The sequence below is a fragment of the Xiphophorus couchianus genome, chromosome 13, assembly GCF_001444195.1.
Source record: "Xiphophorus couchianus chromosome 13, X_couchianus-1.0, whole genome shotgun sequence".
Lineage (NCBI taxonomy): Eukaryota > Metazoa > Chordata > Actinopteri > Cyprinodontiformes > Poeciliidae > Xiphophorus > Xiphophorus couchianus.
This window is the reverse complement of record NC_040240.1, coordinates 23,202,660-23,224,086: the sequence shown is the minus strand read 5'-3', so window position 1 is coordinate 23,224,086 and position 21,427 is coordinate 23,202,660. Positions and strand designations below refer to the sequence as shown.

Below are 21,427 nucleotides of genomic sequence, written 5' to 3'. Positions count from 1 at the left end.
CAACATACAGGTACTAAACCATTTTTAATTCTGTGGTACAAATCAAACATATTTATTTCTTAGCTGTTGGATTTCACTTGATAAATTTGTCTGTCCAGTTGAGTTTAATCTACAAATATTGAAAACAAATTCATAAAGGAAGATCTATCTATATATTTGGTTTTATTTGACATGTGTAATTAAGAGTCATTTTCTTTTTACCTGAACAGGTATCTCTTCTTCTCCAATCACCTCACCGTCTGGCTGTGGAACCATCTCCTCATAGTAATAATCGGTGTCTGTAGGGGTGTGGCCAGCCTCAGAATATTCAGTGTCTACATCCTGATTGACAGGAAGTTGTGAGCAGAGAGGAAATAAGCAGAATTGATTGGGAGAGCAGGGTTAGTTCAGTCTGCTTTAGCCAGAAACTGGAAAGCATTGTAAAACTGTGGTCACCGGTGGCCATTTTCGTTTCACTGGCAACACACATTTTTAATCTTATAAAGATCCATTTTAGAAAAGAAGTTTCAGGTAGCTTTAACATATCAATGACTATAAATTTTTCACAGTTTGCAATGTCATTGAGACTTTACTGAAACTTCTTTTCATGCAATTCTTGAACTGGTTTTGCTTTATTTTGCTCAGAAGCCAAGGTTCAAAAAGTGTGAAGTTTGCTCTTATTGGAAGCAACACTGAGAGCATCTATCCATCCCATCAGATGGAAATATCATAGCTTGATGCTTCAGTATGTAGATTCAACCAAGATAAGAAAACTTAGACAAAGTGACATAACAGTCTTACAGAGCTGGACTTTGGTCATGCGTTCTGTGAAACTGTTTTACTTACAGTACAGACCAAACGTTTGGACACACCTTCTCATTGAATTCAATGAGAAGGTGTGCCCAAACGTTTGGTCTGTATTGAGTACAGACCAAAAGTTTGGACACACAGTTGTGTCCAAACTTTTGGTCTGTACTGTATATGTCATATAAAGTCAACAAAAGACAAAGAGATAGAAATCAGAAAGACAGGCTGCTAAAACAAATTGCCATACAGTGACAAAGCGACAGGTGGAGGTTTGTTCTGCTGCAAGTGTTTTAAGTGTAGTAATAAATGTCGATTCCCACTTTCTGTACCATAATAAATACTTGATTCTTACTTTAAGTGTTTCCATGGAAAATGAGGTCTGGGGCTTAGGATTCTGTCTCAGCATGAAGTAAAGAACAGATCAACTGTTTTTAGCCATGCTTCAATGTGCGCCGCAGGATCATATCATATGGAGAGGTTGCAAAGATTGTGAGGAACATATGATACGTGCAAATACAAGAAGGCAGTATGTTCTTATGAACTAACTTCCATTCAGACAGCTAGCTTGAGGATTTACATCAAAATTTGCAATGACATCTGCAATTTTGCTGTAGGTCCTAGTAGATGGAAAATGCTAGCAAAGAGAATGAAAGAGCGGAGCAGAAATCTGTGGACATTTCAAGCCAAACATGAACCCTCATGTTGTACCTGTTGAAAACCGGTGGTAACTTTCTTAACTGCAGATCCACTCAGCGCAGCCTTGTCAAATGGTGGGAAAGGCCTGTGTTGGGATTTCACATCGTTGTCTATCGTCCTGGATTTTGTAGGTTTAGACAAAGTGGGTCGGGTGGCTGGAGATGGAGAAGTCGTTTTTGTTGGATTGGAAACCCTCTGAGGTTTGCCGATAGTCGGTTTGACCAAAGGAACCTTGTTGACCACATCTTTACTCTTTCCTACTGAACCCTTGGTGGCAGCAGGTTTTGCCATTTTTGTTGGAGCTGGTTTTGTGGGTTTGGGTGCTTTAGTAGTTTTTGGCTTGGAGGTTAAAGTAGCTACACTGGCCACAGTCTTTGGTTTGTTAGTGGTTTTAATTTTTGTAGCCTCTTTACTAGACTCTTTGGTTTTGCCGTTTGCTTTAGCTGCATCATTGACTTTATTCCCAGCATTGCCATTAACTTTAACTTCAGCAGTAGCTTTGCCATTTCCAACAGCTTTCTTCTCTGTTGTAGCTTTGCCATTGCCATTTCCATTCACCTTAGACACAACGGAGGCCTTTCCGGTCCCTTTGCCATTTCCATTAGTGTGGGTTTGAGCTTTATTGTTACCATTAGATTTTTCTGCAGATGTCTTTCCATTACCTTTACCATTGGCTTTAGTGCCAGTATTTGGTTTCTTCTGAGCAGTTGATTTGCCATTTCCATTCTTAGCAGGAGCAGATGTGGGTTTAGATTTACTTGCTGTAGTTGGCTTGATCTTAGACAAGAGGACCTCTGCTGCAGTAGGTTTTGCTTTAGGTGATTTAGTTGTAGGAGATTTAGAAGCTTTGGTGGGCATAGGTGGCTTGACAACCACTTTGTATGGTCCAGTCTTGGCTGACTTAGGTGGAGTGGGTTTAACGTTTACAAGATGGGGTTTAGATGGAGCTGCTTTTCCATCGAGTGCTTTCTTCTAATATCCAGTAAAATTGTTTGTAGAAGAGTATTTATAATGTAGAAGTGCAAATTGACAAAGAAAGGGAGGGAGGGTAGAAGATGACACAGATACATAGAAGGGTTGGGAGAAAAATGAAAAGCACAAACAAAGGATTGACAGAAAGAGACAAAAAGACAAGAGTGGGTGTTTTGACAAACAGTGACATAAAGATGGCTAAGGTCTGGATGATTTACTGAGACTGTGCAGGCATTACTGGATACAGCAGAAGTCTAGATCTAAGATAACATTACTAAAATCAGTTAGTAGTAAATTCACAAGAGGCATTTAAGAAATGTTGGTACGTTGATCCAAAATTGTATGATTTAATTTAGCTGTTTTCTCCAGTAATGCCATTCCCATTATCAAATGACAAAGCAGCATCTTTGCTCTCTAAGGAACTGGAGGTTGTGGTTTAGTAGAGGCACTGAGGGTGTGAACGGTCAGCTAAAGCCAGCTGTTTTAACTCACACACATTGTGGAAACAATCCCACAAACACACATACAGTCATACTTATCACTAATGCACTAACCTGTTGCAGAGCTGCACTAATGTACTATGAGGTCCAACTGGAAAATCAGGTCATTTCCAGCTGTTAAGCCATGCAAAGGACAGCTTAATGTTATCTGGGCATGCAAAAACATGTCAGTCAAATTAAATCCCCCAAAATAAAACAGTACCATACATTGATCAACTCTTATCTCACAAGTGCTACAGGTAAATGCATGCAAATAAGAATAGTTTATTCTAAAAAAATAACAGTAAAATGATACATGAGAAGAAACAGACCTTCAGGGTAATTCAAGCATAGAATCTGAACACATTTTGATACAACCTGTGGCATCCATGCATGGCTTTTATGAATATAATGCAAACATCAACTGTATTACCATGCAGTAAATTAATTATATATACTGACAAAAATATATTGAATACATATTACAAAAAGACAGCAACATGCAACAATCGTAACTTTTCAGAACAATTAAGTGATCATGCAAGTGTTAAAACAATGAAAAGATCAAATAACACAGTTTGCTGCCAACTGTTGAAGTTCATCTTAAAAGACCATGAAACTAAAGGCTTAAAGTTTAAGCATTTCTTTCTATGTGACAACTGAATATCATAAATCATATCAACATTATAAGGAAATAGTTAGATGAAATCACTTAGGCTTTTAAAAAAAATCTTAGTCATATTTGCATAAACTCAGTCCAATGAAATTAATTTAGTACCATCAACAGATCCAGAAGCTTTAATAAGAAATGTTTAAATGTTTTGCATATCTAGTTTGTTTTTGTAGATTCTGTTATGTTTTATGTTATGTTTATGTTAAAAGTTATCCAACTTAATGTATAATTGAGAAAAAGAAATTACATGTGTGTATGCCAAAACAAGCATACCTACACTTCCTCAGTGCCGCCACTTGGCCACATGTGAGCATACACACATACATAAATGACAACATTTTAATGACTTGAGACAAAAATCTGGCAGGAAACAAACATAACCCTGAGTTAGACAAATGGCAGATATGAGGTGGATGTTTAGGAGGTAAATCTTGATTAATAAGAAAGGAAAATGTGAAGTAAAATAAAGGAGGTACGGCGTGATAACAGATAAAAGGGCCCTGACTTGCTAAAGAATAAAACACAAAAATTTTATACAATTTGTAGAATAAATTTAAATTAGATTCAAATATGTATCAAGTGTATATCATGGATTGCAATATTAATGTATTAAAATGTCACGCTCCCTGTTTCATTCCATTACATTTGTTTTCCCTCTTCTTGCTCCCAATTTACCTGTTGATTGGGGTCCCCAGGCAGGGAGGAGGGGGATGCAGAGGAGGAGGGAAAGCCTGTTTTTCCTCATAATAATAGGGGTATTCATGGTCATCCTGCTCCTCATCAAAGTACTGAGAAAGATGGAGGGATTGAAAGATTGGAGGAAAGATAGAAGGGATAAGATGGAATGGGACAGGAAGATACATGATAGCAAGAGAAATTCATCAAGAGGGGAAGTATAGATTTTCACAGGGAAATAAGGAGGAGTTATGGAGGCCAAAGAGCAAGAACAGCAAAAGGTCATAAATACAATGTTGAAAGACTGCAATAGATAGCAAGGAGGTATTGACAAAATGCAAAGCTTTCATTTCTCAGTTCATCTGAGTCTTCAGAGTGGTAAAAGGTGCCAATGTTATAAATGTCAATAAATAACCAACCCAGATGAACGAGACAAACATAAGCAGTGGTGAAGTCAAATGAATGTAACCATAGTGAGTTATATTCATTCAAGAAGCAGTCATCCCAACAACATCAACATGACGAGTTTAGAGCTCTGTGCAGCGACTAATAATTTACACTGAGTAAGATCAGGCATGCAAGCTCATGGATTTGGTACTTTGGATGGATGCATGCAGGTGAAACGTATTTGATTCATGAAATCTGTGCTGGTGTCGAAGGAATGTCAACTGCAAACGCTGCAAAACGGCAAACCAAAGCCTGCAATCTATTGTGCACATCCAGTCTCAGTAAGCAAACAGGTTCCACCCTAAGCCGACCTTTAGCCACAATCCTGTCACAATTTAACCACAGAACCAATCAGAATTAAATTTTCATGTTCTGCTGATGTTCTCTTTATTTCAATCCATAAGAAAAAAACATGGGGAGACACTGATGTTTTACTGTATCATCCTCTTACCTCTACCTTTCTGTGTTCCATTGCAGTAGAGCAGAAAACAGTACAGTATATATCGTGATTAAGAAGGAGTAAATGTTTAGAGGAGCAGATTTGAAAGGAAAATAAAATCCCTCAGCTTTTCTAAATACTCCTGGGACACAGATTGTGGAGGTGAGGGAGAAGTTGGATAGATACAAACAGTTGATGATGACAAGGATGCATGAGGAAGACAGAAAGGGGGAGCAGAACTTTGATGGCATTATCAGATGACCCAAACTGAACCTGCGGACTTCAATTTCAGGAGACTGAGGCTGTTGATTTTACTATTTGACTATATTTGCATATGCTCTGATATTCCTAATACACAAATGTAATCATAAACTACATGGTGAAAGAAAGATAGATGTTAAAAATGTATTGTGAGAAGAAGTTTGGTAAACATTAGAAAAGTGACTGAACGTCTGTGCCAGAGCAAAAGGGACAAAAGTACTGGTAACAAAAATATCTGTTAAAATACACCTATGGAAATGGCTATTTCTTTTTTGTCTTTTGCAATTTTCCCAAAAAATAAAAGTAGTTTTCTTGTTTACATAAGCCCCAAATGCAGCAAATATCATCTCAAGAAATTCACAACTTTATTATTATTATTATTATTATTATTATTATTATTATTATTATTTAGCAGCTCTTGTTTAGTTCAATATAAGGCTCACTTAAGATTTGTCTACAAATGGCAGAACGTGTGAGGAAACAAAATCCAGTCCACAGATTCTGATTGGGCCAGATTTCCTGGAGCTACAGATGTGTTTCTCACTTGTGATGCTAATTCCTAATCTTTTAAGTTACAATTATTAGAATGTGTGACTTTAAGAGGTGAGAGAATGTGTGTTTGTGAGATTAACAAAGGTTAGGCTGTGCACCAGTTCAGTGGTGTTACTCACGTATGTGTTGGGGTCCTGAGCTTGGGTTTGGGGCAGAGGGGAGTCACAGTCAGGGCTGTAATGTTCACAAAAGTCATATGCTGCCTGAGGGTTGGAGGCAATTAACAGCTGCTGGATGTCTCCCTGTGGATAAAAAGTGGACATAAGTAGCTATATAATAATTTCATACATCCTAATTCAAAGCCATTTCAAAGAATTATATTTGTGTGATGAAACTTTATACAGACAAGCTGTAATCATGGAGAGTACAATCATTTGCCTAATACTTAATATCCGGACCTGGAAAACTTCCTCATCAAGCAGACGAGCTCCAAACACGGTGATGCCATTGGTGTCAACCTCAGCATTATTGCCTCGGGCCAGAGGACGGGTCATCTTCTTCTTACAGTCCAGCAGCAGCGTCACATTTTTCTCTGAAACAGAGAACGCGATCCGATGCCACCTACAGACAAGTAGGAGGAATAGCAAACACACGTGACCAAAGTCATAATTATATATTAAACTAAAACATCCCCTCTGTTATACACAATTTCCAACAAACATCAACAAAGATACTTTTTCTAAAATCACAAATAACTAAAATAACATAATTTCAACCAGTCACAAACTGGTTGCTGCTGGTTACTGACTTGCCATCAGCCAGGTTGATGCCTCTGAAGAGGGGGTAATCCTCAGGAGCTGGTTTGCCATGCTGGTCCTCATACAGGAAAACAGGTGAGCGTCCCAGTTCAATGCCCAACTGCTGGATGCCCTGCTCACTGTAGATGGAGAGGAGGAAAGCCTGCAGACCAGCCTGGGGCTTGATCAGAGTCATGATGGAGAAGTTCTCCGGGAAACGACCTTCAACGGAAAAGATGCACAAAAACTAAGAGAAATGCAAGAAATCAGAAGCAGACCATGTTGACATAAATCTTAAAATTAAAGTCAGGGGTGAGGTACCTCAGGATCCACACAGATCAGAATGTGAAGCTGGCATCGAGATATGAGCTCATAATAACAGGTGGCGACAGCCAGAGAAAGAATGCTAAGCTGAACCAAAGCTAAAAATCAGCTTCAAGGATTTCTTCATAACCACATAAGTGGTACTTTCTGTTTTCATATGTTGCTCCATAGAGTCAGGCAGCAAAATCTTAAAGTAACGTGTTGAAAACTTTCCACAAAACTGACTTAATTCCAACACAATAACACATAATTATACTAGAAGTCATTCAGCACAAAGGGCACAGACCAGCTCCTCTAAAACTAAGAATGTGAGTTTGAAACATATTGAGGCACAGCAAGCTGGAGTGAACGATTTTCCACAGTTAGCTCCACTGCAATAACAAAAATCAGCGACCAATATCATCACATTAGCCAAAAGAACGACTTAAAAAAATAATAAAAATTGCTAACATTTGCTACATTAGCGCACATACAGACAAACTGAACAAAAGCCCCAAATTCGTCATTATTGAAGAGTTTAACTCAAAGCTAATTGAGAGTGAAAATTAGCATAGTTTGCTGTTGCCATGGATACGACGTGCTTGCGTCAGAGTGAAGATTGTTGTTAAAAAGGTTGGGAATAAAATCACAAAATCATATGAGCTATTTCCTACTTTGTCCCAAACAATTAAAAAAATGCATTTACTGATGTTCCAATATCAACTGAAAAATAAGTTTAGTTAACTTTGATGAAAAAGTGTGTTTTACTTGTTTATATTTTAATTTAATTAAAATGTTCTTATTATTCTTTCAAAATATATGACCAGGATAATGTAGATAAATCAGTGACTCAAAGTTTCTGACAAAAGAGTGACGGATTACCGATAAATAAGTTAAACAATTAATGTTTCAGTAGCAGAGGTGTCCCAGTTAAGCTTTTTCTCCTTTGTTTATTACTGCAGTTATGCCTTTATTATTTATTAAGAAATGTGTAAAACATTAAGAGTGTCTCTGAATATTTACATTTTGATTATTTATAGGGTTGTGGGGAAATTATTACATTGGTTCCTTGTTTAGAAAATTATACACCCTGTCAACCCAAAGCTTACCTGAGAAGAGCTGCTTAGTGGGGGCTGAGATCTGGGCCTTCTTGGAGATACGGTAAGCATGATCAGGGCTGCTGGAGCGACGGGATGTGCAGAAGCCTGGGACTTTCTTCACACCCTCAGGGAGAGAGGGAACCTGCAGAGCACGCAACACGTCCACTGGATCTAATGAGGAAGAGAAATAAAGAAAGATATTCAATTTATTGCTTTGGGATTGCTAAGAGATTTCCTAAAAATATTATCTATTTATAGTCATAGTCAGGGACAACAGTGTGTTTATTAAAATGATACTGCAAGTTGTTTATCAAGCCACTAATTGTACCTCTATCATCTAAAACAGATTATTTTTGTAGATTTAGGTTTGAGTCAAACTGATCTTGAAAGCACAGGCGTAACTTCCCGAAGGACTGTGGACGTCCCCACCAACTTTGGCCTGACGGGGCCAATCATTAGAAAGTGTTCCTTCCTAATGATCGCAAAATTAAAATTCAAAAACATAAATCTGCAACGGACAGAATGTTCTGTTTGGTGTTTTTACTTTTTTGTGTGGGAAATGTTTTTGTGTTTTTTTTTTTGTTTTAATTCCTGATGCACTTGAACATAATCTTTGCTCTGCGCTCCCGTGGCTGTGTATTGGTTGCCATGGCAACGAGTCATGCACAGTGACCTTAACGTGCGTGACGTTAAGCTCACCGACTGAAAAAAAAATAATACAACCACCCGTTTTTCTACATTTTCCCAAAACATCTTTGCATCATTTGTTCGTAGAACGTGGCGAAATTCAGATCAATCATCAAATAGGATGAAATATTTCATAAAGCATAAAGAGCCAAAGTTTGTTCAGTTTTAAACCACAGCTCCTAGAGCGACAACTAAGTAAATATGACTGAAAAGTTCCTTTGTTAGTAATTCCATCACCAAGTGAAATACATTATATAGATTAATTAGATTGCTTCCATTTTAACATATTTATATTTCGTAGTATGTTTAATACCTGCTAAAAAGTTATTTTAGCAGATTTTAATCTGACAAGCCTGGTCAGGACATATATCAGTTTATTGAATAAGACTGTCTGGCATTCACATGTAAGTTTTGGCTTTATTCTTAGCACTAGAAAAGAAAAGCTCTTCCAGTAACTGGAACTCCCCGGCTCCTCCTCGTCCCCACCAACGTGCAACACAAAGTTACACCCTCGCTCAAAAGTGATCTTAAATGTTCTTGCAGCACAATTATGATATAAGATAAGGTTGAGAATGCCCTCAACGTGTCTACTACTGTATATGTGCTGTAAGAAGAAAGCGCTGCTCTGTTGGAGCAGATGGGCAGCAGGCCAACACGTAACCAGCGCCGGTTGGGTTAGCAAAGCTCAGTTTACAGTAGAACCAGACAGAACTCTCTATTCTGCTCACATTCTTCAAGCAACTGGAACAAGTAGCTGCTGATGTGATATTGTAGTCAGCTGAATATTCATCTGACACCATCTAACAGTTTTAACTACACACCTAATAGAGAAATTTATACACATTCAAAATAAGCAGAAAACATTTTAATGTGGCATATTCATTTAGATATAAGAAACAGAGTGAACAGCCAATCTAACATCCTGTCATCATTTCAGACACCTGGCTCAGCCTGCCGGTTTCTCCACACTTTGGTTTATTTTGTTGACTTTCTCACATTGATCAAAAGCTCTATGACATTATAAAAAACTAGAAGAAACAAATGCACTCCAAAAACAGGACATTCAGGTAGAGATCTCTGTAAGTTGTGCTTAGACATGAGTGTGTGTGTGTGTGTGTGTGTGTGTGTGGGTGACTGCATGGCCCTGTGTGCAGATTATGTTGCGTATTGAAAATCAAGGGTAGTTTTTTATTTGTTCATCCAAAATAGTATTTACTGTAAAAAATTTTTAACAATGCAAACATGTAGACCAATGTTTTTTTTTTTTTTGCTGAGGTTCTAAAATAAAAGAAAAACCTCAAGAATGTCTAAAATTAAAAAAATAAGTCATTTGTTAAGTTCTTTGGTGATGCAGCTATGCAGCTGGAACCTGTGCTCACATTTTCCCAGATTTAGTCATCAGGCTCCCTCAGTTGGTGACCAGTGAGTCACTTTTATTGTTCACAGACAATAAAAAATAATTTATAGGCTGCTGTAATTTAGTATTTTCCATAATAAACTTGTAAAGTCAGTGAAGCATGCTTTGGGAAAAATATCTATATTTAAATCATGCAAAAGTACCCAATTCAGAGTGTTTGAAAAGCACAATGAAGCGTTTAACAGCATGATAATTACGAGAAACACCAATGCTGAATACATGGAGCAAAGGCAAACTGCAGAGAAGCCACGTTTAACCTGCTCTGTGTGCCAGTCAGGTGCAAAACTTTTCCTTTGTTGTATTTGGTGAAAAGTAAATGAACAAAAAGCCAAAGAAAGACAACATAAATATTCTAAACTAAAAGTAAAACATGCTCAGTTCAGTAAATTCTTCTGGTAATCAAAGTTTGAAAGCGCCAACAACAAATAACAGATGATTTTTCAGAAAACATCTCAAATTGGCACAAATTCAATGATCTTTTAACAAAATGGATCTTCAAACACATAAATACTTGGTTAAAAATACTTCTTAAGAGTGTGTTAATGCCTTAGTCCAGCACTTTCAAAACAATCCCTTGGTACCAAATGTGACACTTTGTTGTTTTTGTTCCTAGCAGTGGTAACACCCAGAGTTAACAGTTTGTCACACAATCCCACAGATGGTCATGTTTATTCAGACTGGCAAACGGCGCATTCATATTACCTCTGGGTGTCCAGACCACAGCCTGTTAATGTCACTGTGCATCAGAGAGAGAAGGGAAAAGGAGGAGAGTAATAGGAAGCCACAGGGAGGAGGAGCAGGTGAAGGCAGAGGGGTGGATAAGAGGAACTGGATAAGGCTGCGCTGTCCTACACAGAAACCTTCTCAGAAAATCAGCTTGGCAGTAGATCTTAGGAGGAGAGAGGAAGCAGGAGGTGCAAGCAGTTAAAATAGAAATTAAAATACTAGAGATCATTGCAAAGAGAGACATGAGAGAAATTTAAATAAACTTTCTTCTTGGATTTCTGATAATAATAACGAGATTTATGATCTGAGAACCCCTTCATAACCAGAAAATTAAACTTCTGAGTCCATTAAGCCACAATTTATTCTCAAACTTTAAAGATAAAAAATAATCATTATGATCAGGGAACACTGTGTTGAAATAAAAGGAGGGAAAGCAAAAAGAGGAAGCAGTTGGGAAGGAAAGCTCATGCCAAGTTAGTGTGTGTTTTGGGGGGGTCAGTCAGTGACAGTAGACAGTGTGGTTCTGTGATGGCAGGATACTGGATCAGATTGCACCCTGAGCTCCCCCAGTACGCCCAGTACAATGCGGCACTCTGTTCCCACCGTTCCCAGCCCAGCTTAAGTCTGCAGCCGGGGACCCTTCCTGCCTGAAGGACCACAATCACGACAAAAACACACCTTGAAAAAGGAATAACACACAGAGCAGCAGCGGTACTCACAGCGCAGGCGGCGAACCGCGCTACACACACCTCACGACATGAGGGGCGGCACAAATGAAACTAGACAAGCTGGGAAAACACACCACTGAGGGGCACAAACTTTCCTTCACCACTTTCTGTTCTCTCCCTCTTTCTGCTCCTTAAGTATCTTTTAGCATGAAGACCCACAGATGGCTCTGACCATTTGATATCAGCAGGCGTGGCCCAATTACGCTGCTGTCATTAAGACAGGAAACAGGACTCTGAGGCGCATGAGAACAGTCACAACCAGCGCAGGATGTGAAGATTACACTAGCTTACACCAACCGACAAGGGATCTGGCTGAGGTTTAACAGAAGCAACTATTTTTGTCAAGAAAATTACAAAACAGGAACACCTGAATCACACTGTTCTCATTTAACAATAACCCCTTGACACTAAAAGCACTTTCAAATTACAAAGCGCTGCATTCACACATCATTATTTAGTTTTAAAACATTTGCAGGGCTTTCTTGTCTGGTACACACCCAGCAATTCACATATCAGTGTAAATGTCAGCTTAAGCTCGTTTTCCCAAGGCAAAATAAAAGGTGGAAAATCAAGGATTTAAAAATACACATTCAGTTGGACAACAAATACTATTCAATAAACTTCACAAATCTTTAAGTTGACTGTTAAGAAGTTTCCAGGTGGGATGTAAAATAATTCAGAACCATCAACCTGGAAGAACAGGATGTCGCTTCTAGTTTTGACTCTTCCCCTCATCCTTTTTGACATGGTTGAACCTACAAGGTCTCACACAGCAGAGCTCAGAAGAACATAAATCACAACGCCACATCAGATAAAGCTCATATAGTTACTTGTGGCCATTTGCTCCTCAGAGGTCTTGTGGCCATAACTACTAACACACTTAAAGTGTAATAAACTCACATGTAGTGTGTGTACAGTAGAACCCTGTGTTATAGGGTGGTTTAATCTTTCAACATGTGACCCAGACTGAAACAGTCATGTCTCTTTAACACTGTAATCCTGTACGTGACGCAGAACCTGAAACAACTCAACACTCAGAGCCCAAATTAAGCTCAATTACAACCAACATGAAAAGCACGCATCTAAACTGAGGCGGAGCTGAACACAAAGTTCTTGATGTTCAGAGAGCTGTAGTTACTGCTAACGGCCACTAGATGGAGCTGAAATAAATGTAATTAACAGAGTAGACAATTTGGGACGACAATAAAAGGCTGTGGAAACTGAGCAGAAAGCTGCAATTACTCATTAAAAGTGTTTATATATTCACAGACTGTGAAAGCAGCTGACTGCAGAGACAAATAATCAGCACTAAAGCAAAACGATTAGAAACTATCTAGATATGTCCAGTAGTTTAGAAAACATAGAGCTCTTATTTTTACAATACAAAGCAGGTGCTGTGCACAGATTTGATCTTGTATGTGCATAATGTCAAAAATCTCCATTTCTGAAAAAAAGTTTCACAATTAGACTTGCCCTTGTGAAGCATACATGAGACCCTCAACAACATCCGAAATTAGAAACTGACATGGTGAATGTGTCGCTTCCACTACAACAAAACTTACATTATCAGGAAAATGCTGAAAACTAACCCAAAGGAACGATGTCTTCACCCCCCAAGGGGACTGGGATGCTCTGCACTGCAGGTTTCATGTGTGATCATTGTGTACTAGCATACCTCTCTACTTGTGTGTGTGTGTTTGTGTGTGTGTTCCTTTTCCTTTTCTTGCACAGCTTTGACAAATACCAGACACACACTCCAGCCGACACACTGACCCCTAACCTCTCACCTTTACACAACAACCGCTTTGTTAGACACCCTGAGCAAGTGAAATGTGTTATATTTACAACACATCAACACACAAGCAAGCAAATTTATCTTTGCTGTCTGTCTCAGTGCTTCTCAGCTTCACAGACGCTCATATGAGAAAAGGAAGTAAATCCAGACTGTAAAGTTAAAAAGCAGGCATAAAGATTCTCATGTTGAAAACAAAATTTAAGAAATAATTTTAAATTTATTCCACTTGTTCCTCAGGCACCAGCTGCCCCTCCGTCCACCCAGAAAACCACATCGCTAGGAAGTATGCAGAGCTCAAACTGCAGGTTATAATTTTCAACATGAGCCTCTGTAGTTATGATTTATTTATAATGTCTCGAGTACCAAGACAGTAACATATATAATGAGTTTCCATGCATGACAAAGAGAAAGCTTTTAAAATTTAGATTATTGGTTTAAAGCCGAGGTTTGGGTTTGTCGGTGTGGGTTTGCTGACTTTCAACAATGTTTTCTGCAGTGTGGGAAGAGAAAAACATTCAAACAGAAAAAAAAACTAAGGAAATCCAAAAAAAAACTTAATGTAGTTCGGATTTGTGTAAAATTGATGTGGTTCTGATCAAAAAAGGAGGAAATTAAGGAAAATGTGCAAACCAGAAAGCAGACGAACGACATTAGCTGTTAAAGAACAACTGAAAACGAACTCAGCTGCAAAGGACCAATTAAAAGGAACTTCAGCTACATGTGAAAGGCAATGTAGCTGCCTTTTTTATGTGTTTATTACATAAAAATGTGTGAAAATGTTTCTTCTAAAATGGACAAATTAAAAAGAAGCATCCATGACATCTAAAATTAGCCTGTCATGTTTTCCATGTTTCAGCCCAGATTCATATTTAGTCATTATCTTTTGCTATTCTTCTTGCTGTTTATTCTATGTTTTTAAGCTCTTGCCTCTACCTAATATATTAAATGATGAATCTGCCCCTGAAGAGCCAATTTATACTGTGCTGCTGTTTTCTGGCAGCCTTTATGTGGCTTTTGCCAGTGTGCATTTGCTCCACTGATGATGCCATGCTGGAGTCTTGTGTGGTTTCTGGACTGCAGGCCGCAGGCTCAGTTTGGATCAGCGGGTGGATCCTGACACCACAATGCCAGCATGGGACCAGGGTGCCCTGACCAGGGCAGAGAATGAGTGGTTCCCTGCTCTGTACCATCATATGGACCGCATATTTAGCAAAGACCCAAAATTAGAAACTACACTGATGATGGTGATTATGATAAATGATAAGCAGAAAAAGCAACTCAGTTGTGTCTGCATTTACTGCAAATATGGGAAACTATTAGTTTAAGTGTCAAACACTATGAAACTCTTTATGATGGCAGGGAGAAAGGTTGCACTATTTTACCTTAGAAGAAGTTAGAAACAAAGACACAAGTTTTTATTAAAAAGATAAGACAAAAATCTCTCATTTCTGATGAAATTTCCAAAAAAGAAGAAAAAAAAAAGTTTCAAATCAAAGCAGAAACTAAAAGTTCCCAAAGTTTGGAAGCAATTAATACTTACAGGTCTGATTCTCTCCCATCTACTGCTCTAAAAATTCATTAGTCAAGTAACTGATATTTTCACACGAGCTACCAGTTTAAGACGAATCCTGACTTTCAAGAAAAACAATTAGAATACGTGAAAAGGCTTCACTTTATGGTAATCATGCTCACAGTTAGATGTTTTAGTGTGAAAATCAGCAGTACTGTGAACTTTCTGAGATTTTATTGGTGCATTTTAGCCTCAGCAAGAGACCTGAGGATGAGCTGGGCCTGAGTAGTAGGGACATGTTGTGTTAACATGTTGTGTTAACATCATGATGCACCTGTTTACTTGTAGACGCCACATTATTTCAGAATAATTTAATATAAAACAATGACATATGGAGTAAGAATGTAATGTGTAAATTGTGGCTCGAACAGGAAAACACAAATACGGAAAGCCATAAATACTTTTCGTTTCATTCCAAAGATCTTGTTCTGACAAACAAAATATCATCAGAGTTTATCTCTAAATCTTAAAGTTAAAAAGAAATAACACAAGTTAGCACTAATATAAAGTGTTTCCTTGACTTTACGTTTATTTTAAACAAGTTTGAATCAACTGTTTGGTACACACAATTCGTTTCTCACACAGTTCCTAACTGAGATTAACACATAATCCTTTTAAAAACTATCAGCTTTCAAGAGAAACTCAGAGGAATGTTGTTTCCTCTAAATGTTAGTTTATAGTCAAAAGTTTCTGTATCTGAACAGCAGAAGTAGGTAATTAATTTCAAGTGCTTCCCTGCAGCTCTGCATCATGAAGAGCAGCTCTTTCTGTGGAAGTCTGAAAACACAACCGACTGAAGTGTCTGGAAAAACGATGTACATTAAGATTTCATGTAAAAACGCAGCTGGGCTCTGCGCCCTCCTACATCGACTTCCTTGAAACAGAAAAATAGCAGCGACTGGGAATAGCAACTTATGCAGACAGTCTGTCATTATAAAGTTGGCAAGCTTGCTTGCCGTCGTTGTACATCTTCTGCTGAAACACAACGTCTTGGAGGAATCCAGTCAGACAAACCACCAAATCATCACCTATAAAACCAAAGGAAAACAGAACAGCTGTCCTCCGCTCCCCATCTTCCTTCAAGTCTGCATTTTTAATGCGGTTTTGTCTGAAAGATGCCTTTAAAAGTTTACATTTTGAGGCAATGTCATGGTTTACAGCTGAGGCCTGAAAGGTGTTAAATCATATCTCAGCTTGACTTCTGTGTGATTTAGCTACAGCTACCATCTGAGTCTGCTGAATTACTGAGAAAATGAAGGAGAGCAAAGTCGTGGTTCCTTAAGCAAAAAGATGTCTAAAGACTGCACAAAGTAAGAAACTTTTATTATATCTTAAAATAAACGAGAGAGAGCTATCCAATATGAAAATAAATTCCTGTGATAAATGAACTTAGCCAGAGTTCAGACATGCAAGCAATTACATGTTCTATTTTTGATAAAGTGCGTCGACTCCTTGACACTAATTAGCACATTAAAACAGGCTGTTTGCCATGAACTTCCCACCATCCTGTTTTCCCAGAAGTAACCCCACAACCAAAATAATACCTTTATTATGAGTTTATAGCGTAGGTAAAGTGGACGTTTTTCAATTTTGGTGAAATCTTAAGAAAAGAAATAATTCAAGCAGTGCCTGGAAAACTAAATCCAGGGCAAAGTGTTTTAATAAAATCTGGTTTGGAAAAGGTTTTAGAAATGGGCTGTTTGGAGTCTTAAAACAGGCAAAAATAAACTTGTTGTGTCAACATCTGTAGGCTGCAGATGTTGGTTCATAGCTTTTTTTAACAATCTAACCAAATTTAGCTGCCCACTGTTGCCACATACTTGCTCTGTTAAGAGATTTCTGCAAAGTACTAGATACAATCCTCTGGGCTCTCTGAATTAAATCACACTTTATCATTTGGCATTAAATAAACAACTGGCTTCTATTGTACTGTGATTATTACAATTTCCATATAAAAAAAAATCTATTACAAATATTTGTCGAGGATAAGTACGTGATTGGCTAAGATTACAAAAGAAAAACCCTTTAATCCTAATTAAGTTTGTGTTGCAAAGAGTCAAATGTTTATTGGGTCTAGCAAGGGTTTAGATTAAACCTTTGGATCCCTTCTGACTGCCAGACGAACATTCGAAGTGCCACATTGCCATAAGGTCAGAAACTGTGACTCAGGGAACAAAATTAGGGCCTGTAAATTGGGACAAGCCAGCTAACATCCAGGTCATGGTTAAGGAAATTGAAGGATGGACCGATGTGAATCATGAAAGGAGCAGGATTCCATGGGAAAATGATGATGAAGCAGTGGAAAATGAAAGGGACAAGGTTAAAATGTCAGTTTTGGTCACATGTCACCAGGAGAAGCCTAGAGTACCGGACACTTCCACACAGCCACAGAATGAGCTGTCAAAGCCCCGTCTGCCTCCAGATATAGTAGCTCCATTCATCAGCAGCGGCACAGAGAATAAGAAGGAGAGGAGGGCTGTGTTGCGTTATGTTTAGTCAGACTGAGACAGGCTGCCCTTTGAGGAGCCTTCTGCTCTGAAATGAGGCTGAGGAACATCCATGTCAAGCAAATATTGCCTTCTGAATTTCTCCTCATTAGAACAAAACCAGGCTTTCATAGCTCTCTGGTTCTGCTGCTCTGGATGATGGTTGTAACTTGTCCATCCCTCCACCTCTTTTTCTTCTTTCTCCCAGAGAAGAATGAATAAACATGTGAGCTTCTGACCACTTTTTTCTCTAAAAAGGGCTTTCACTGCCTGGGTGGGGCGCTGTCATAATTTACACCCACATCTGCTGCTGCACCACAATGAGCTCACACAACACGTGAGCTTTTGTCCAGGATCAAAAACACTCTTACAGGTAGCAGGAAGGTCTAAATACCTTAAATACTCCTTTATTCCTTCCCTTCTATAAGGAGCCTTTAAGATGAAAAATGCAGCCAGCCTGACTCGGAGGCACACAGAGGCACATTCACTCATGAAGCATACGTTTCCACACCCTGAGCTGAGAGAAAACATCCATAGCTTACATATGCACAAACAGAACTGTACAAAGCACACATAGACCTGCAGACACTATAAGCTTTCAGTCCCAAACCCCTGCCACCGAGGTGCTCCGCAGCATAGCAAGCTATTCATAAAAAGTAAAAATGTCTCAGGCTTCTGCCTCCAAAATACACATGGGAGACCAGAAGGGCCAATCTTGCGATCTCTGACTGAAAACCCGGCCAAAGAAAGCAGGTTTAAAAAAAACTGTCCAAGCTACAGCATCTGTCTTTCCAAACAATAAGAAAACCTATTTAATCACCGAATCTGAGCTTTCTAAAAATACCAAGAGGTGAGAACAAACCAAACTTTGATGTTTAAAAATCTACAAAATAGTCCACAGATTCAGCCAAATGATCTGCTGTAATGGATTAAAATGAGCACTTAGATTTAATGCAGACTCAGGTGAATAACTGGGTTCTCTGTCTAAAAAAGAACCCAAAGACGACTAGCGGTGCATCAGGGAACTGCTCTGCATACAGATCATTCCAGGACCAACTAATCTGTAATCTATGGGGATTGAAGAGACAGGAGGGAATCTGAAATCTGCACAAAAATTAACTCATAACATAAGATCCTAAACTGCAAACTTCTAATGGATCCAGCTAGTTTATATAAAAAAAACACATAGCTTCTTTATTGATCAAATATTTACTGATGTTTCAATGTAATCAAAAGCAAAATTATCAGAGCCTGTGGGAATGAAATCCCTCCTCCTTAAACAACCACAGGCAGTAATGGAAGGACTGGTGAACAGGCTGAACTGGCAACGTCCAACCGACTAGGCAGGGTCCAGTTGGCAGCCTTCATCATGACGCAGAATCAACATATTTACTTGCATTACAAAAATAATTTCTGAACATGATGTTCAGGAAGCAATCATCTAAAGAGGCAACAAAAACAGATGTTTGCACCTGGCTGAAGCTCTGCTCTGGAAGACCTGCAACAGTAAAGTAAACTTCTCCCTGTAAAAAAATGCTTCCTGATAATCAAGTAATGCAATAATAAGCTAAGATAGGAAAATAAATCCAGATAAAAAGGTCGAAACTATTTAAAACTCTTGCTTGGGAGAGATTTTAACAAAGTGTCTGCAGGATTCAGCAGGACAGCACCTGCCTGCATCAGGCTGCAAATTCATTCTGACCGAGAAACCTGAGGAAATTATGTCAGGAATAATTAAACCGTTTTATTGACGTATACAAATTTTACATGAATTATCTAATTTTCAATTAAATATACCTTAGACACCATGTAATAGTAATTTCCTAAACATTATTAATAATCTTTTAATAGATTATTTAAAGCTGACATCTTCGGTATATTAGGGAGAAAAACCAGAAAACAGCATTTGTGCCTCTTTTGTTTTTCCAATACTTTAAATGTCACATAAAATTTATCCTGAAAACTGACTAATTTTACAGGATTTGTTCATAAAACTATTGAATTTAACAAATAAACAGGAGCCTGGTCCAATCATGAGCTCAGGAACAGAACAGGAATCTCCCTGGGAGGATTTGGGAATTTGACCTGTTCCTGCTCATAAACTTCACGACTTAAAACTGTCGGACTCTGCGGAACAAATACCAAAGAGGTTTACATATTTGGATACTGTGGGGCCCACCGTAACGGGGTATTGTTTACCACATTCTTTAGGGGGTCCGCAGAGCAGCATGTCAGGTGCGCCAGTATCCGATAATGGATGAAGAGGGTATTCATTACGCAGTTAATCCAGTGAAATATGACAAGAATGAAGTTTAGGGGTTGAAATGTAGAAAAGATGTGACTGAGGGATACGCTCAGGCTTTGAAGAAAAGCGCGACATACATCACTGACAATATTAAGGGTCTCCGTCTTACCTGCCCGAGCCACGGTGGTCTGGCACAGGGTGAGCGCCACAGTCAGCAAGGCGAAGGATGGGAAGCCGATGCGCCACGGTCTCCGCTTCTTCCGGAAGGGACAGTCTCGAATATCCATAGCGTTGCGGAGGTTTGACTGAGCTGTAAACGCAGGATGAGGTGGATGTTATCCTGTCACAGAAAGCCAGCCGTGGAGCGGAGCCCGACTGAACCTTCCGAGAGGCAGCAGACAAAAAGGCACGCCTCTGGAGACGTCTTCACCTTTCTCCAGGAGACTTTCCTTGATGAGAAACCAATGTTTAAGTTAATGCATTAAAAAAAACCTAAACACAGAACGGGGTTTGGGGTTAATAAATATAATTGTGACGTTTAACCCCTCGGTGCTAAAACCCCATTGAGTCAGATTGGGTACGAGTACCCAAAGTGGAAAGAGTAGAAGAGAGAGACCTGGAAACACTCTCTCTCTCCCCTTTCTCTCTCCTTCTTTACTTTCTCACAAGAAGAGTGAAAGTGCGTGTGTGTGTGTGTGTGTGTGTGAATAGGAGAGAGAGAATGGCACAGAGGCAGAGGAAGGTGAGAGAGGGCGTGCGTAAATGCGCGCGGGGCGCATGTACTGTAGATATAAGATAGTATCAGTGACACGTACAAATATTCAGCTGACCAGCAGAATTATGATGTATTTCTTATGCTGATTCGGAGTTTAATGATGGCTAGAAGTTAATTCAGACAGTGGAACAACTTTATGTTGTCGTCTGTGATTCTGCTAAAAAACAATTTACAAAAAACGTTTTGTGAAATTTATTTCAATTCTCCTTACCTTCGTTTTTTTTCAGCTTAAACCAACAAGATAAACTTCTGCTGTTAGCTGGAGCGACACGAGGAGCAGATTTGACTGAGTGTTGAACCAACCAATCAGAAGTCTGTCCGCACAATTAGCCACGCCCCTTTCATCAAATCCACGAGATATCTGGACATTGTAATAAAATATCAGCTCTGGTTTAGGGATTAATAAAATGAGGAGAATGTTTAGAAATCATAGCTGCAGTCCTGATATGTTATAGATCTAGTTCATTATCTAATTAATTTTATGACATAAACAATGTCATAAATGTTATCTTGGTGAAATGTTTTATTTAGATTCTAATAAAATGTTTATGGTAACACAAGACATTTAACAGACTGTCAGAATTTATATGTAATTCTGTGATACTTTTCTTTCTTTTCTTCAAATATTGTTTTATAGTTTTGTTTTAAGTTGTTTTATCATTTGGATTTCTAATGTGTTTTCTGTGATTCTTCTTCTTCTTATTATTATTATGATGATAAGACCATCTAAACAAATACATAATAATAATAATATTAATAATAATTAGTAGTGTGAGATTCAATAGATAATATTTATACTCTCACCTATAAGCAGTAATGCATATCTTTCCTAGAGAGTATTTAAACAGTGGATAAGCAGATGGAGGAGCTACATCCTT

At 38.5% G+C, this 21,427-nt stretch overlaps 1 protein-coding gene across 6 annotated transcripts in view; it reads right to left on the bottom strand.

Annotated features, from left to right (window-relative positions):
• The window catches only part of col11a2 (collagen, type XI, alpha 2), a 44,501-nt gene extending 24,023 nt beyond the window's left edge, over window positions 1–20,478 (bottom strand). For 2 of the 6 annotated variants that reach the window (XM_028036923.1, XM_028036924.1), the window contains exons 1-6: window positions 19,944–20,478; window positions 8,130–8,291; window positions 6,729–6,939; window positions 6,379–6,541; window positions 6,100–6,222; window positions 1,495–2,454 (exon numbers count right to left, since the gene is read on the bottom strand). In XM_028036923.1, the coding sequence (XP_027892724.1) occupies window positions 1,495–2,454; window positions 6,100–6,222; window positions 6,379–6,541; window positions 6,729–6,939; window positions 8,130–8,291; window positions 19,944–20,061 (1,737 nt within the window). In that variant the 5' untranslated portion in view covers window positions 20,062–20,478. Of the gene's footprint in view, window positions 1–201; window positions 322–1,494; window positions 2,455–6,099; window positions 6,223–6,378; window positions 6,542–6,728; window positions 6,940–8,129; window positions 8,292–19,943 lie in introns of all 6 variants that reach the window. The other 4 variants (XM_028036922.1, XM_028036925.1, XM_028036926.1 and 1 more) reach the window with 4 other exon arrangements.
• Between the last annotated feature and the right edge of the window lie 949 nt (window positions 20,479–21,427).